Source organism: Humulus lupulus, chromosome 6 (assembly GCF_963169125.1).
Source record: "Humulus lupulus chromosome 6, drHumLupu1.1, whole genome shotgun sequence".
NCBI lineage: Eukaryota > Viridiplantae > Streptophyta > Magnoliopsida > Rosales > Cannabaceae > Humulus > Humulus lupulus.
In genome coordinates, this window is record NC_084798.1 from 216,208,902 (window position 1) to 216,227,882 (window position 18,981).

Sequence of the window (18,981 nt, forward strand, 5' to 3'; positions counted from 1 at the left end):
GAAGCTAAGGGAGTTTGGCCTGAACAGCTCCCCTAGGTTCTGTGGGCATACTGGACCTTACACCGAACTTCGATGGGGCATACTCCTTTCTCCCTGACCTTCGGAAGTGAAGTAGTCCTTCCTGTCGAGACAAAGATGGCCTCGCACAGAGTTTGGGCGTTCAGCCAAGACCAGATAGACAAATTACTTAGCGCGTCCCTCGACCTAATTGATGAAAAACGAGAAGATTCGCAGCTGTAGCTCGCGCATTACCAACAAAAAATCACTCGGTATTTCAACTCAAGGGTCAAGAAACGCGTCTTTAACTTAGGCGACCTGGTGCTCCGAAGGCTCTTTTTAGCCGGTAAGGATCCCAAGGACGGAGTTTTGGGACCAAACTGGGAAGGTCCCTATCAAATAATAGAGATTGTGAATGAAGAAACCTTTAAGCTCGCTCAGATTAATGGGGAAACAGCCCCACAGACATGGAATACTGTACACCTAAAGAAATATTATCAATAGTCGTGCTTTTGTAAGGCTTAATTATAAAAGTCACCTTGTTTTATTAAAAAATGAGGAGTATATTTCTTGCATCTTATGTTTCCGTGTGCATATGGACTTAAAAGAGAATGTTCAAGTAACCGAGAAAGATCTTTTTCTGCTTACTTGGGGGGAATATATCCTGGATACAATCAGGTCCTAAAACTTAGAAGTTAGTTAAATTGATTAACCAATGTTTTTCCTAAAAATCACGAGGTGTCGATAAAACTAACACGAACTATTCTACTCCTGAATTCTCGTACACGCAGTATAAACGTGCGTGTTTAGGCATCCCACTCCTGATTTGGGCCATGCGGCCCATTATCTATGTATACCTATTGATTAGACCACACTTCACTGCAAGGTTTAGGAATTAATCATCAATGTCACACAAATGATTTCATGGATGAAGAGGTCACGGGATGACCCCAATACCTACTCAGAGATCAATCGCCTATAAATACTGAAACCCTTGATAGTGCAAGGGGTTGACTTATTCTTGTAAAACAAACACTTTGTAAGAAATAGTGAGGAGATATCAATAATATCAATTGGTGAACTAAGAGGATTTTAACCTCTGAACCACCTAAAAGAGGAGTGACTATTGTTTTCTTGCAATTAATTCTTACATCCTAGAATACTATTATTTTCATATTACAGTTTATCAATCAACACTAATCCATCATATTTATTCGTATAATTATCTGTTGGCGAAATACTGCGTCAACAAATGGGTACACTATATTGATATGTTAAATGATATTATGTAGGGTCCATCTTCATCTAAACAAAAATCCCTATAACCAAGTCCACATTTATCATCAGCTTGTAATGCCCCAAATTTCCTAATAAGGTTTAGGACCTTGATTAGGAGGCCGGGAGGGCCATAATTGCTTTATTATGCTATTTAATGATAACATGCATGTTTAGGTGTATTAAATATGCATGTGAACCCATTTGTGATTGATTGGGTGATTTTCATATTTTGGGTGATTTTCATATTTTGGCCATTTCGGGCATTTTTGGCATATATGTGAAATGGGCGTGGTGCTTTGTTATTATCTGGTTATGCCAGGGTTACCCAGCACAAGACGATCCTAGGAGGTAAGCTGGTGGGAAAGTCACAACGGGATTTAAGCTTGACTTGGAGTAAGTCAAAGGGTATTTAGAGCATTATCGGGTTATTGGGTAATGAGAAGTAACATTTGGTGATAAATTGGGAGTTAGTAAGACCAGGGGGAAATTCTGGAAGTTTTGACTATAATGTCCCCGGGGGTGTTTTCGGGACCCCGAGCATTAGGTTTTATTGGAAGCTACTTAAGCTTGAAGTAACCTTTTAAGAAAATAAAAGAACGTTCTGTACGTTCTCTCTCCCAAAAGTTCCCTTTTCGTTCCCGATCGCATTTTCGAAGGTAACTTGAGTTCTAGGACTCGGAATCAAGCAAGGATTGAGGCATAGAAATCCTAAGGAGAATTAGAAGCTTATTAGCCGGAGGATTTAGTTGGAAACAACTCAATCGGAGGTAATTCAAGTTTAAGTTTTAAGTTTTTAAAAGTTTTTAAGCTTGAATTGGACTTTGTGAATCGTTGAGTTTTTAGTTTGTTTGAACCTTGGGTTTTGGTGGTTTTGGACCATTGGGGAGTTTGGGAACTTTGATTTAATGATTTGGGAATGTTTAGACATGTTTTTGGGAGGTTTTAAAAGGTTAAAACGAAGGAAAAATGGCTGCCCCGAAGTTGGGCCGCGGCCCTTGCTCGAAGAAGCAGGTGCCAGGATTTCGCCTTGCCGGGCGCCGCGGCCCTTGCCTCAGAGAACCCTGGGGGCCGCGGCCCAAGGTGCTAGGGCCGCAGCCCTTGCCCTGTTTTCACCCCGTTTGCTCGTTTTGACCCCGGAAACATGGTTTTAGGCCTCGGGATCATTCCTACTACCCGGATTAGTGAGGATTGATGTCTTGGAGGCTAAGTTTTAGTTCAAGGGTTGGTTTTAGAACTTGAACTCATTGGATCACCATTTGTGGTTGTGACTAGGTTAACACTAGAGGCTTGGATCAGGATCGTGCTTGTGGCTCATTTGTTGGTAACCTGTGCTTGGACCAAAGGTAAGAAAACTGCACCCCATATGTGACATGCATGGTTATGATTGATGCATGTTGAATGTTTAAATGTAAACATTGATAGCATAATGAATGCTTGGCAATCTTGCCCATTTGCATGTGATTATTGTCGAGGCATGCTGGATGATTAAGTGTGATGCATGTGATGCACGAGAAACATGTGGTTAGGGCATGCCATGAATGATGAAAATGAGATTGGTCAGAGCTTGAGTCTCTGAGTTTGTGCATGATCATAATTATGCTAGAAACTGTTTAGTAAGCATGCTGAATGCCCTGTTCTTGGATAATTGGCATATGATACACATTGATAGCATTGCTTACTTGTGCATGGTACTGACTAATTAGTCAGAATTGGCAAAGGTGTTAGTATCGACTGTGAAGCTGTGACTTATTAGTCAGGTTCGGCAGTGGTACTGGGCAGTGGCCACATTGTGCTGTCTCACTAGACATGACAACCCTAGTGAGTAGTGCAAGCTATGTCGATTGGACCTAATCGACCCTCTGCATTGAATGACTCCAAGAGCATTAATGCAGGACCGACCTCAAGTTCGATGAATATAAACAAGCATTTATCTAGCCAAAGGCTAGTCATGTAGAGCCATTGCAGGGAATGGGCACTGGGCCCCTAGTGACTTGGTTGTCAGTCACTCAGTATGGTTTACCAGGACCTCAAAGTGATATTCACTCATTTGATCAGAGCTACGGGCTCTGCATGATCATTTTGATCATCATATGCATGGCTTGGGCGCTGAGGCCCCAGTGACTTGCTTGTGGGTCACTCAGTATGGTTTACCAGGACCTGTTGAAGGTTAGAGGCTTACCCAACAGCCAGCCTTCCATTTGAACTAGTGACGTGCTTGTCAGTCACTCAGTATGGTTTACCAGAACCTATCGAAGGTTAGAGGCTTACCCAGCAGCCACCCTTCCACTTGAGTTAGTGATTCGCTTGTCGGTCACTCAGCATGGTTTATCAGAACCTCTAGTGTTACGACACTCATCTGATTAGGATTGACTGGATAGTCCTCCAATCAAAAGGCCAGGATTTCTTATCCTGGATACCCCAGCATCTGTTTGAACTCATTTGCATGTTGAATAGAGCTATGATAGCTAGGCATGCCAGATATGATTTGATATCATGATATGACTGTTTATGAGCATATGAGTTTTTTTGCTGGGCTTCGGCTCACGGGTGCTTTGTGGTGCAGGTAAAGGCAAAAGAAAGCTGGGCCATCCTTGAGTTGGAGAGCTTAGGTGATGACGTGTACATATGCAGCTGCTCGACCAATACTTGGGCGAGGTTTGAAAGTGGAACTAGGGCTGAACCCTGTTTTGCCGCTTAGAACGGCCTGTTGTAAACACTTTCTTGTAATAAACTCTGAAATTATATTTTTGGGATCCCAATGTATACAGTAAACGTTCTAGTGAAACGTTTTATCTTAACCAAGGTTTTTAACCCCTAAACCGCTAATCATACTTAGTTACACGTTTATGGCCAAACGACTCGATTAGTGAGTTTAGCACTGTTTGCAATGTGCACTGTAGCGGTCCCTAGAGTTGGGGCGTTACACAGCTGGTTCTCACGTAGTCATCCCCACTGAAACCTTAAAATTGGTTAACAGATAACCAATGGGACAAAATTGATTTGAGTCTAAAATTTATAGTGAAGGACTATTATTCCATTAAAGGAATAAATGGGGTTGTACAAGTTCCCATTGACCTGGAGTTTATAGGAGAACCCGAGGCTGTCTTCATCGCTTTGGAAGACGTTTATCAAGCAGCCTCCATAGATAATATTGGATCCTCAGCTATGTTGTTTGGTATGAGGTATGTATCAAATCAAATTGAACTCAATCTGTTATGTCATTACAAACTATTAGAGGAGTTTGAATATATTAGATATTCATCCGTAGTGAAGTAAGTTATGAGATGAAATTGTGTGCTGTGGAGATAACAGAAGGTTGAGAACATGTGTGTCTTAGTGACGTAGGTTCCATGAATTTTGTGTGTTGCGGTGGCTTATGGTTGAGAACATGCATGTTGTTTGTTGTTTGTTGTATGTGTTTGTTTGAATTGAATTTATAGGTACTAATAATTTTGGATATGCTATAGATTCAGAGGAAACTCTGCCCAATTTTTTTTTGACGATATTAATTTATTAATTGAAAATGTATTATGAATGATTGATTCTATAGATTCATTTGGGAAAGCATGCACCCAAATTCACGACAATTATACAAAAATTTTGACACCGAAGATCTTTCTATTGGCAATGATAAAAGTAAAAATTATACGATGGATCTTATAGCCAAATGGATGATGACTATGGATAGATGAGGCCAAATATATTTCATTAATTGGATTGTTGAGTAAGAACGAACTACTTAAATATTATCACTACTATGGTTGAATTTTAATCTTATAATTATCATAATTTATTATTGTTTTAGTCGACATTGGATGTTGGTGCTTGTGATAAAGCGAGGGATGACCATAATTTTGGACCCTTTAAAAAATCATAAATCTCCACCAATAATTAAGGAGGTTATGGAAAAGTAAGTTCTTCAATTGTAATGTATGCTTTGTTAATTTTTAAAAGTTGAGAGTATAATATGTATTTAATTAATTTTAATTTTTGTAGAGCATACACACAATGTTCGGACAATGAATACATTGGCACATTTACAAAATTGTTGAAATGTTCTTGTCCAAAATAACTTGAAAGTCATGAATGTGGTTATTATGTACTAAGATACACTCATGATCTTGTAAATGCACTGAATCCGACAAAAGAAAGTATGTTTTATATTACACTCTTTTTTGCTTAAGAAAAACTAGACATAGTATTTAATTGTCTAATCTATATTAACTTTTCAATTTTGCAGTGGTTTGACAAAAATGGATACAATGTCAAAGATGATTTACTACCACTACAAAGTGATTGGTTAGCTAGATTAATGTCATTTATTTATGAAATCTAAATTTTCATATTTATGTAACTTGTTAACTTATTGGTTAGCAAGATTAAAGTCATTTATTCACTAGCTAATTATTTTGTATTAATTATAAAATGTATATATATAATAATTTAACAAATTAGGTTATACTATTGAATATATATAATCGGAATTTAAAATAATTATATATAATTGAAATTAAAAATTAATCTTCTTTATTAAAAAGACTATGTAATAATATTGAAAATATATATATATAATCAGAATTGAAAATAATTATATATAATCGAATTTGAAAATTAATTTTTTTTATCGAAAGGTTTTTTCTGCTGTTGTAAAAAGTCAACCGCGGAGAAACAACATTTTTCTCTACGGTTGGCATACCACTTTTCTTTGTGGTCTAATACACTGCAGTTTTTAATACTCGCGAAAATTGCAATGTATTCGCTAAAACAATTACAGAAAAAAGCATTCTTTGTAGTAGTATGTAAATCATTCGGGCCACAATTTGATAGTATTTCCCGATGGAAAAAATCTACAAATTATTTCATTTGAAAATTCAAGCCAGACACCTTCACCTTTCAAGTTAAAAACGAATTGAGTGACTAAGTAGGGCAATCAAATAGTAGAAGAAGAACAACGAAAAAGTTTGACTGGTAGAGTATACAGAATATAACTTTATAACTTTATTATTAAAGCATTAATAATTGCTCTCAATTATTCAAACTGAAACATGTACTAAGAATGAAAAGTTTGACTGGTAGGGTATACAGTATATAACTTTATTCTATAAATATGTAGCTGGATCATCTATTATATTAAAGCATTTCATTTAAGAAAAAATATTATTAAAATAAGTGAAAATTAATGTGGATATTTTTGACGTGCATTATAGCCTTAATTGTCATTAAGGTAAGTCATTTGACTTATAAATGGCAAAACCCTAAATGCAATGGAAAGCTGCCTCCAGGTTCTATGGGTCTCCCTCTTATTGGTGAGACACTCGAATATTTTTCTCCTCATTCTTTGTACAACATACCACCTTTTTACCAAAAGCGAATGACAAGGTATTTCTATCTCTTTGCTATATGGGGCTAATAATGTGTTTTTTAGTCACAATAATAATAATTTTTCATTACGACTAAAAATATGATATATTTTTTTAGTTAAATTTTGAAGTCATCAAATAAATGTAGGTATACGTACTTAAGGTTATTTGGAAATGTCTAATAATTAAATTCATCTATATGTATGTATATATGCAGGTATGGATCATTGTTTCGGAGCAGTCTGGTGGGGCAACAAGTAGTTGTGTCTACAGATGCCGAAGTCAATTACAAAATATTTCAGAAAGAAGGGGAATCTTTCCGAATTGGGTACACAGAGAGTTTCATTGAAATCTTTGGCCATGAAAGCATGATGGGTTTTCATGGCACGCTTCATAAGCATCTCAAGAACTTGGTTCTTCACCTTATTAGTCCTGAGAACTTGAGGTTCAAATTGCTGCCTGAAATGGAGGAAACAACTCGCAGACATTTCACCTCATGGGCTCATGCCACCACTGTGGACATCAAAGAAGTTTCTTCTGATGTACGTACACATAGTAACAAATTAAATATCGATCTCTCTAGCTAGCTATATATAGAGGACAATTCTCCTATAGGTGTTTCACTTTTAAGCCCTACTGATGGGGTTCTCAGTGTTCTCGACCCGTGAACAGTTTTCGATCATAAATAAAAACTACAATATATACGATCATAAAAAAAAATCGTGCCGAAAATTGTTCACGGGTCGAGAATACTGAAAAACTCCACCGGTAGGGCTTAAAGTGAAACCCTATATGAGAATTGTCATATATATATATATATATGTATGCTACCCATGAATGATTACTTTAATGCTAACCATTAAATTAAAATCAACGATCCATATTTATAGTTGTTAATTAATATTTCTAAAAATAAATTTGGATTTTTTCAAATTTTTGGAAGGATTACGTGATGAAAAACGTGTATTTATTATGAAAATATAATATTGTAAGCTTTTTATTTTTCAAATGCATGTCAATTTCTAAATATAGCTAGTGTTTCTCATTGGTTGTAAACACTATTAATTATGACAAAAAAAAAATTAAATTTGAAATTAATGTAGAAAAAAAATATTTACCTGTGTGACTTGCTATACCAAATGACTATGTTATCACATCATTATAATTGTTAGTACTCATCTATGGGTAGTAACCTTTAAACAGTCTTCCATATAAATATTTGTTTTAGTAGTATTTTTACATCTAGAGATGACATATGTATATATATATTTGCATGCAGATGATATTTGAATATTCTGCTATGAAGCTCATTGGGTATGATGACATGGAGGGAGCAAAGAAACTGAGAGAGAACTTTTCTGCCTTCCTAGATGGCCTTATTTCATTTCCCCTCAACATTCCAGGAACAGCTTACCATGCATGTTTGCAGGTACTAACTCGACTCGATTTTTGACAACATCGGTACAGTTAGTTTGTTTGTGTTTTTTATACCTCGATAATTTTTTTTTCTAATTTTTTTATATAATAGTGTACATTGTAATTATTTAATAACACACTCCGTAAATTTTCAAAAAATTATGAATAATTTACACTACCAAAAATAAGGTTGAAACAGTTGATTTTTACATGCGTATATAGAAAAAAAATAATAAGTATGCGTGCAACAAGCTGTTTAAACATTATTTTAGATACTATAATTTATTCGGAATTTCTTAAAAATTTGTAAGATGTTCTAGATAACTACAATGTTCACTTTACATATAAAAAAAAATAAAATTATATATATCTTGATGTCGAAAATAGAAAAATGATGCACTGGTTTTACGTTGTAACCGTTCCTATATATATATATATATTTAGGAAGAATTAATAATCTATTAATATTGGTCCAAATTAATAATAATACACAGGGTCGAAAGAATGCATTAAAAGTGATCCAAGAGAAATTTGATGAAAGGAAAGCATCGAACAAGAAATACGGTGATTATTTGGATCATTTACTGGAGGAAGTGAGTAAAAAAAATACGCTTTTGACTGAAAATATGGCAGTAAATGTGGTGTTTCTGCTTCTTTTTGCTGCTTATGAAACCACTTCTGTTGCCATTACTTTGGCAGTGAAGTTTATTTCTGATCATCCTAAAGTTCAAGCTGAACTAGAGGTTTGTCTTGGATCATTTATTTACATGATATTATTAATAATCTAATCCTCTTCTTCATTTATTTCTTTAAATATACATATTATCTTTCATAATAAAAATCATATATAAACCTAAGTATTAAATAATTTATTTTATATTACAGAAAGAGCATACATCTATTATTAAAAATCGTGAGAACAAGGATTCTGGGATTACATGGCAGGAATATAAATCTATGACTTTTACACATATGGTGAGTATAGTTGGGTTGCTTTTTATTTTAAATATATATATATATATTTATATACTTATAGAGATAGATCCCATATATATATTATTGTCATTTATGAATATAATAACTTTCTATAATTTTTTTTATTATCTGGCTTATAATTTGCAGGTTATTAATGAAACAATGCGACTTGCAAATATTGTGCCAGGAATTTTTAGGAAAGTTGTACATGATGTTGAGATCAATGGCAAGTTGAAAAAATTACATGGATATTATATTATTAATTGATATAAATATAGGGAATTTCTCAAATAGGAGCTTCACTTTAAGCCCTACCAGTAGGGCTCTCAATGTTCTCGACCTTTGAATAGTTTTTGATGTAATTTTTTTTTATGACCGTTTATATTGTAGTTATTTAGAGCATTGTCGCGATTTTTAGAAAATTCTGAATAGTTTACAGTACCGAAAACTATGTTCAAACATGTTGCACGCGTAACTAATTTTTTTTGTGCGCGTGGAAAACATGTTTGAACTTAGTTTTCGGTACTGTAAATTATTCATAATTTTCTAAAAAATTTTAAGATGCTCTAAACAGCTACAGTATACATGGTCATAAAAAAAGTCAGGTCAAAAACTATTCACGAGTCGAGAATACTAAAGAATCTTATTAGCAGGTTTTAAAGTGAAGCTCATATAAAAAAATTGTCCTATATATAAATAGTTCCCTTTAAATTTATTAATATTTTATTATTTCAAATTTATTTTTTATGACTATTCTCAATATTTAATTCAGGATATACCATTCCTGCAAATTGGATTGTTATTGTTGTTCCTTCAACTCTTCATTTAAATCCTGATAAGTATGAGGATCCCCTCAATTTCAATCCTTGGAGATGGAAGGTAGTAAATAACTTTAATTATTAATTAAATAATTAAGCAAATAGTATTACTATTAATTATTTCATTTCTTTTTGTACAATTTATATTATTTTAAAATTATTATTGTAAAATAATGAAAACAAAATGTAGGGGAAGGAATTACATGCAGGATCCAAGACTTTTATGGCCTTTGGTGGAGGTGCGAGGCTTTGTGTGGGAGCTGAATTTGCAAAACTCCAAATGGCCATATTTCTTCATCATTTGGTTACAAATTTTTGGTAATTAACCAAATATCATTAATTAATAAATTCACTTTTATTCCTCAAAAAATTAAAAATAAATAAAAATTCCACGTTTAAATGTGTGTATCAGGTAAATAATTATATTTTATTATATATAATTTTTTTATTTAATCATATTTATTTAAAATGAGATTTATTCCTTTAAAAAGTAGTGTGGCATCACTTGGTAAATATTTTGGAGTATAATTTTGGTCAACATATCATTGCTGAAGAAAAAAAAAAGTGGAGAAATTTTTTAGTATAATTAACTTATATTATACATATATATATTGATGGAATTTTAATTTATAAATTTTATAGGTGGACCGTAGTCGGAGGAAACATTGTTAGAAAACCTTACATATCGTTCCCAAATGGCTTACACCTCAAAATATCAGAAAAAGATTGCGAAGCTTAAGCTTAATATATTTATATATATTAAGCATAATAATGAAGTTATGAATAAATAATGTTTTTGGCTTTGCTTAATTTACTATTTTGGCTGTAAGTGCTTTTATTATGTTGTAATGTTGATTAGAATGTGTAGTTCTATTATTGTAATAAATAAGACCCCTATTTCCTACATGTAGTTGGTACTTTAGCCTGGACCAAACATGGGTTTATTCTCAAATGTTTTAATTTTATTGAATAAACTCCTACATGTAGTTGGTACTTTTTCATCCCTGCGTGATTAAAATTACAAAGTAAAACACATCTTTCAATCATATATATGACTTAGGAGTGAATATAACATATCATATATCATAACATACATGTAAATATGCAGGAGTCTATGCTGAAGAAAACAGAGTGATCCTGATCCACTTCACAACAACACAAGAACCCAATTCAAACTCATCATCAAATGATGTCATTGATAAACAGTGGTATTTATACAATACCAAAACAGTACCGCTTTAGAGATTAAATAAAGGACCTGTCTGTAACTGGAATAATCAGCTCAAACGACACTGAATAGAAAACACAACAAACACCAAGTTTCCAAGACAAACGACAACCAAAGTGAATTAACGACAAAAACAGAACAGAATACGGCTTGATGCTCTTCAATTGAACTGTAGAATGAGTTTGCAAGCTGTTTCTCTGAGAAACAAAGAGAAGAATGCTTATTAGGATTTGACATGATTATGATGATGATGATTGATATAGCAGTGCATAAGTTTTTCAGCCGAAAAGCAAGTAACATACACATATTCATTGTTGTTCAGAAACAAAGCATTTAATTTCGTCATAAATGGAAATAAACTTATTAGATAATTTTTGGAAATATTTATGTATATATATATATGAAGTAAGAAAAATAACACAAACAAATATTTTGACGAAAATAGAATACCTCACGTACAGCAACACTGGCCACAGACAACCAGGGAAATTATATGAATCTGACACAGTTTTCTAATGGCTGGGACTCACATAATCGATGACAAGAATTCACAGCTGTTACGTACGTCCCTCCAATAATTAATTGGCATTATTATTTATGTTTTGGGTTGAGTTTCCTACAAATTTTCAAACGTAAAGCGAAACAAAAAATACATAAAAATGAAAACAGGGTATAAAATATATTCAAAATTAAGCACTTCCCCATAGCAAAGCTCTTTGATGTATGTAAGATTTTTGAAAATAAGAGAAGATAAAAGTAATAATTAAAATTGGAATAGAAAAATACCTGGACTGAGAATAAAGCTGGCCATCTTTTTGCACATAGTTGTAGTTGACATGGATGTTTGGAATGTGAGAAATCTTGGCCCATTCCTTACCCGTCCTCCTTGTGCAACATTCCTCAAGTATCATTGATGAGCCTAAACTCAATTCTTTGAGTGCAACCATTGTTCGAAGTAAGTCCGGTAGTGTTTCTAGGCGAGGACAATTCAAAATCTTCAATACAGTAAGAGAGGGCATTACTCGAAAATGTTTCTCTGCTTCTGCCATGCTACCTTCCCACTTTTCCCACTGCGGCAACGAATCAAATAAAAGACTCTTTAGCTTTGGGAATGATGAATTGACTAAATTTGGTGAATTTAGTCGACTTGTTGAACCAACATCATCTTCTTTATCTCTTTTAGCTTTTTTCATAAACTCTACGCCCACCTTTTTCAGACTTTTCATCCAACGTATTTCTAGATGCTCGAGAAATTGAAGTTCTTGTAAAGAGGGTGAGATCTCACAACTATCACAATTCCAAAGTTGAACTCGTTGTAAATGAGTTAAAGACAACATCCAACTAGGAGACATGCAAGGGCCAATGTAGTTCTTGATGATTAACGATCTCAGGTTTCGATGTGGTTCTAAGGCTTCAAGTATACCACTATCATCTTCAACTTCACTCATTTTTTCCAACACCCCAAAGTCAAGGTTTAAACGATTATCTTTGCTCACACCAATATTCTTGAAACTTATTTTCTTTTTCTCAAACATGCTTCCCAAGTATCTGCATCCCTTTATATCACAAATATACTCACGACGAAGGTTCTTAATAAGGTTTTCCAAATCTCCAATATCAGAATACATTTGTTTAGGCTCAGATACCACCAACCAATCTAACCTTCGAAGACTTGACAATCGACCAATTCCTCTTGGCAATCCCTCCAAGCCACACCCAACTATATACAAATGCTTCAAATTTATCAACTTCCCCATTCCTTCTGGTAATCTCTTAATTGAACGACAACCTGACAGATTTAAAGTTTGTAAATTACATAAATCACATATTGATTCAGGTAATCCCTTTAAATTGTAGTTCCCCTGTAAATTGAGATATCTCAAATGTATTAATTTACCAATATTGTCTTCTAGTATCCCAAGATGACATAGATTGATCAAAGATAACGTCCGCAGACACATGAGCTGTGAGAACGCTGAACTATGTGAGAAGAATAAACCATCTACATTAAGGCTTGGACCTGACACAATAAATAAGCTACGAATATTCTTCTCATTCGATTTGCTGTAGTTTGGTGCTTCCAATTCTTCACCAATTTGATACATGGTCACATGACGAGATTTTTCATCAATTGTTAAATTCTTCTCAACAGGAAAAACTTCCATTGTGATACATTCTTTCTTTACCAAAAATTGGGCAAAGTCATGCACAATATCGTGCATCTTGCAACTTCGAATACCACCATCAAGATCATCCTTTATTAAATTTTGAAAGAAAGATCGCATGCACAAATTTTCAAAACATTGATAACCTTCATTCTCTGCATTTTGTCCATCATGACCTAAATAGCCTTGTGACATCCATATTTCAATCAAGACATCCTTGTAAATATCATGATCTTTTGGAAATACAGCACAGTATGAGAAACAACACCTTTCTATAGCTGACAAATCAAAATAGCTTACAAGGAATGGAGTAAAGATTTCTTCAACATCTTTTGTTTTCCACAATTCGTTATGCAGTACTTCCTCCCATTGAGTTTTAGTCTTCTTAAACCGCATAAGACTTCCTAGTGTTTTTGCTACAAGAGGCAACCCTTTGCTCTTCCTTGCAATATTTCGACCAATCTCCTCTAAATGTTTCCACTCTTCTTCTCTTCGTTCTGAAAATGCATGTTGCTTAAATATCACCCAACAAAATTCTTCCGGCAAAAGTTCCATATAAATTATATTATTCGATGCCCTCATCATAATAGCAACTTCCTCATTTCTTGTGGTTACAACTACTTTACTTCCTTTACCACCACTCTGAAGAGGTTGTTTCAAATTTTCCCACTTCCTCTTGTCCTTTGTCCATACATCGTCTAAAACAAGAAGAAACCTCTTTCCTTTAACATACTTGTGAATCTTTTGAGCCAAAGTTTCCAATTCATTAACATTTGGGGAATTCCCCTCAATTTCTGCAATAATTGCTTTGGCAACGTTTATCTCATCAAAAGGATCTGATACGCACACCCAAATTTTCTTATCAAAGTGAGTCAAGACGTTTTCATGCTTATATACAAGTTGCGCTAAAGTGGTTTTTCCAAGTCCTCCCATGCCGACAATAGGAATGACTTCTAGCCCTCTACTTGTATTGGTATTCTCCTCGCACAACAACTTGCTCAACAACATGTTAACATCATTATCTCGACCATGTATTTCAGTTTCATCGACCAAGGACGTAGTCCTTGGTCGCTCAATAGCTCGCTCGATGGTTGTGGTGGCAAGCTTGTACCTATCTTTCTCAACAGCAATTGCATCTAATTTTTCATTGAGATCTTTGATTTTGTGAGCAATATCATGACGCAAAGCGATTCGATCAACTTTAGACTTGAAGCAAGAAAAAGCTGGAGGAATTGAGAAGCATACCTTCTTCTTGGTCCCAATAGGAACAGTTTGACCTTCTCTTTGGATTTTCAGCATAAGAATGGCAGAGCTCCACTCATTGAGCACATTATCCATATCGAAAGTAACATCTTTCAGCTTATCGAGCCAGTTTCTCACACTTTGATCAGCTAGCTGTCTTGTCTCAGCGTCTTCGAGCACAACTTGAATCGCTTCAAGGTTGCTCTTCAGTTTGGCAAGATCTTTGTCTACATTTTGGACCAAGCTCAACTCTTCTCTGGTTCGTTGAAAAGTGAGGTCAACTAGCTGTTTTGTGACAGCGGACACAATAAGAGCTTCAGCCATGTTTGTGTGCTTAATGATTTTCAATCTATGAGTAAATTAAAGATGGAGAGATGGACAGAGATAATAATCATAATAATGGAAATCAGACATTTGCCTTGTATCTCTCTATAACATAAAAGTCTTTGAAAGATAAACAAGAAGTGCCTGTTCATCTATATTATTTTTTTCCTTCTTATCTTCAAATATTATTGTTAAGTGTCTATTAGGTAAGAAGTCAACCTCCGGCAGTTGGTGACATCGTTCTCAGTACTAAACAATAAGAGTAATGATATGTGCATCCAAAATGCATCAAAACATTAAATAAATACAGTGACGTGTTACTTTTTTTTTTTAAAAAGTAAGTCCTAATTTTAATAAATGTTATTGGTTATACTAAACTACCACATCACCGTGTGTAATATTTGCGTGTAAATTTTAGGGGCACGTATTATTTCTCAAAAAATAAATAGTGTCCTTTTAAATAAATGGTGTGATTAAATTACTAAAAACTACTAAAGGTATACTGCTTCCAATACCACATTAACGTGAATAATTGGGAAAATAGTAATATATAAAACATTCGTTGTGGCATTTTTCTATTTTACTTGAACCTCAGTCCTAGCATTTTTTTTTCCCGCTAATTTCTTAAAAACTGAGACTTAACCATTTCTTCCAACGAAATTGATGCAGTTGATACCATTTTTTCTTTGTTTAGGCTTGATATGATAGTTGATAAATTATCTGAACTTCTCTAATCAAATGCAATAGTATGCACAAATCATCATTAAGTATGACTCTCATCATCAGTGTAATAATCAAAAGCAACCAAGTAAAATCATAAAAATTAGTGTTGTTTGGTAACACTTATAAAAATAGTTTTTTATTTAATTAATTAAAAATTTGACAATTACACATAAAATATGTTTGGTAATTCTATTTTTATTTATTATTTTTTAAAATTTTAATTAAAATTTTGAAAATAGAATTTTTTCACTTTCAAATTTTTTTTAAACCATTTTTTACTTTTCCTTTCTTTTTTTTTCTTCTCTTCTTCAAATCAACAACTCATATTGTTAAACAAAAAATAAAAAAAAATGTTATCAAAAGTGTTTATTATTTTTTGTTTTTAAAAACAAAAAACAAAAATAGTTACCAAACATATTTTTATTTTTTAAAAATAAAGAAAAAAAAGAAAATTATATTTCTATTTTTATGTTTAAAAAATTCAAAAAAAAAAACTTTTACCAAACATAACTAATATTCTCTTAATTTTAAAAAATTAGGCAACATAATACATAATAAAATCATCTCTGGGATGGTGCATTATATCAACTTTTGAGTTTTAAATAAAGTAATAATTCTTGTAAATTTACAGTTAATGTTAAAATTTAATCTGACGAATTCAACATTACTTATTAATTGAGTCTAATAAAATATATGCGTCATTTATTTCCTTAATTTTTTCAAGTAGCTCAAGACAATATCTGTTCTTCCAGAATTAATTACTTAATACGACCACGTACACTTGTGTACATATTTTATAGATCCAAGTGCAAAATCACTTACAAAAAAGATATCATTTTCACCAATTTCTAAATATAAAATAACTCAAAAGTGAAAATGACTCAAAAGTAGTCCAAAAAAGAAATTAATGTCTTTATGGGGTCGGCTTCATTACTTCTTCACCAAATAGTGTTGTTTTTGGTCAATATTCGTATTATGGAAGAATTACCTTCCAACCAAAAATAAGCTAAGATGAATCATATTTCCAATTAATATGACTTGATGATATTAATTAATATGATCAAGTCAATATTCGTATTAAGATGAATCATATTAATTAATTAATCATATTAATTAATATGAATAAGTCATATTTCCAAGTTGTACTATAGTTTGATTTACTTGGAGGACTTTGACTCTATTTTTCAAGTTTTTTTTCATTTATTATTAGCCAAGTGGAAGCTAATACACGTGCAAATTGCAATCGACCCCCCAAGTATATATAGGTTGGAATCTTATCAACCTTATTAATTAAGTCCTTTAAAGTTGGACTGAAAATAAGATAAATTCGAATACCCAGACAATTAATAATGTCAGGTTTGGCCTTGCTAATGTTAAAAAAAATAACTCAGCTGTGAACTTACTAAGGATTGATTATTGGATATTGAACATACTGCTGATTAATTGTTTAAATTAGTCTTTGAGTGTTATAATTAATTATATTAGCATGCATTCACATATCACAGCTCATGATTTTACTAAGAAAAATTTCTTTTACAGAAAATTATTATTAAATTACTTAAGAAATTAATCACATGATAATCTCAGGACAGCTGTGAAATTATCAGAAACAGATGATTGTGTGGTCATGCATGTATGGTTCACTAGTAGGATAAACAATAAACAAGGCTTTGTTGTTCGTAATTACTATGTTTTATTACCTTTCGACGACTCTTTCTACAAATATTTTGTCATGGAACCATTTAATATTGAATATTTTTTTGATTTGATATATATTAAATAGTTTCATTTTTAATTATACAACACAAACTTATCTTTTATAATGAAATAATTAAGAATATGAACACATTGTGGCATTGATTAGTCAAACAAAATTATATTATTCAGAGTAATTATATCATGACTCAAAAGTCCTAAAGATGATTCATTTACTTGAATCATCTCAATCAAATAATTGATATGAAGACTTTGACTCCTTCATTTTTCATCTTCTTTTTTGCACGGTTAATGATATGAGAGGAGCACATATATACATACAAAACCAAACCAAAAGCATAGAGTTTTCATTCCACTACTAATCTAAAGATGGAGCACTGGTCATCGTGTTTGATGTTTCTCCTAACCCTTGCAGTCCTTCTTTCTCAATCTTTAATCGACTCATCTACTCCTTCACCTTCTAATAATTTCTTGTGTCATCCTGCCGAGAGCTCTGCTCTCCTCCAATTCAGCAACTCATTTATCATCAAAAACTCTGTAATCACTACTACAAAACTGGGCTTTCCCTACACCCAACAACGACAGTCAACTCTGTTGACTGTCGTAATTACTTAGCAGGACTCTACGCCGACAGTTAAAAACTGTAGGCATAGAGACCAACGCCGACAGCTAATAACTGTCACTGTTGCTTTTGACTGTCGCTATTGACCCCAACGCCGACAGTTAATTCGAGACCAATGCCGACAGTTAAAATGTGTCGCTATTGACCCCAACGCCGACAGTTAATTCGAGACCAATGCCGACAGTTAAAATGTGTCGTTGTTGACCCCAACGCCGACAGTTAATTCAAGACCAATGCCAACAGTTAAACGATGTCGCTATTGACCTCAACGCCGACAGTTAATACATGTCCAATGCCGACAGTCATAAAATGTCGCCAAAATTCAAATAAAAAATTATAATTAATGAATAATAAAATTTAAAAAATAAACTAAATTATGTAAATATGTATTTATTAAAATCTTTTAAAACTAGATTTTTTTTTCTAAATTTTTCATAATATTAACTTTTGTATTTATAATAATTTTTATATCAAATTTTAAATTAATTATAATACAAAGAGTAACAATACTATAATTTAACTTTATAAAAAATATTAATTACTAAAATGTCGCCTAAATTCAAATAAATAATTATAATTAATGTATAATAAAATTTTAAAAATAAACTAAATTATGTAAATATGTATTTATTAAAATATTTTAAAACTAGTTTTTTTTATATAAATTTTTCATATTATTAACTTTTTGTATTTATAATAATTTTTATATCAAATTTTAAATTAATTATGATATTAATAGTAAAAATACTATAATATAATTTTATAAAAAAATATTAATTACTAAATTATAATACTAAAGTTTTAGTTAAAAAAATTTATTTGAATAATTTATCAAACTTTTTAAGGATATTAAATAATACACGTATAATATTTAAAGGACCCGCCCCTAATAAAAAGAAATCAGACTACCAAGTTGAGAAAATAGTTGAAGATCGTGTTGCCAATATGCGAGAAACAATACGAAATGAGATTCTTGAAGAGGTAAGAAATGAACGACATGAATTTTTGCAACAATTAAAGAACGTTATGGACATACCTAGCGATCATCCTGTTTTTGGCTTCCAACCGCCGCCACCGCCATCACCACCACCACCTGCAACTGTCAATTGATGTCGAT

At 32.8% G+C, this 18,981-nt stretch overlaps 2 protein-coding genes across 2 annotated transcripts in view; one reads left to right on the top strand and one right to left on the bottom strand.

Moving 5' to 3' along the window:
* Window positions 1-10,741, top strand: part of LOC133783250 (cytochrome P450 87A3-like) — a 42,450-nt gene extending 31,709 nt beyond the window's left edge. The window contains exons 9-16 of the mRNA XM_062222800.1: window positions 6,853-7,177; window positions 7,915-8,064; window positions 8,546-8,794; window positions 8,937-9,026; window positions 9,174-9,252; window positions 9,799-9,905; window positions 10,035-10,162; window positions 10,487-10,741. Of these exons, the coding sequence (XP_062078784.1) occupies window positions 6,853-7,177; window positions 7,915-8,064; window positions 8,546-8,794; window positions 8,937-9,026; window positions 9,174-9,252; window positions 9,799-9,905; window positions 10,035-10,162; window positions 10,487-10,583 (1,225 nt within the window). The 3' untranslated portion in view covers window positions 10,584-10,741. The remainder of the gene's footprint in view (window positions 1-6,852; window positions 7,178-7,914; window positions 8,065-8,545; window positions 8,795-8,936; window positions 9,027-9,173; window positions 9,253-9,798; window positions 9,906-10,034; window positions 10,163-10,486) is intronic.
* A 781-nt stretch (window positions 10,742-11,522) lies between these two features.
* Window positions 11,523-15,057, bottom strand: LOC133783249 (putative disease resistance protein RGA3). The gene is made up of 2 exons (XM_062222799.1): window positions 11,859-15,057; window positions 11,523-11,688 (listed from the first exon to the last, which is right to left on the bottom strand). Exons 1-2 carry the CDS (start codon window positions 14,801-14,803, stop codon window positions 11,664-11,666), a joined length of 2,970 nt encoding a protein of 989 aa, XP_062078783.1. The 5' UTR covers window positions 14,804-15,057; the 3' UTR covers window positions 11,523-11,663.
* Window positions 15,058-18,981: the final 3,924 nt, after the last annotated feature.

What these genes read in the sequence shown, in the direction of transcription:
- LOC133783249 (XM_062222799.1), bottom strand. Translation starts at nt 14,803, where the DNA reads ATGGCTGAAGCTCTTATTGTGTCCGCTGTCACAAAACAGCTAGTTGAC. An exon ending in CAGCTTTATTCTCAGTCCAG is followed by an intron (nt 11,689 to 11,858) that starts GTATTTTTCTAT and finishes GAAAATTTGTAG; the next exon opens with GAAACTCAACCCAAAACATA.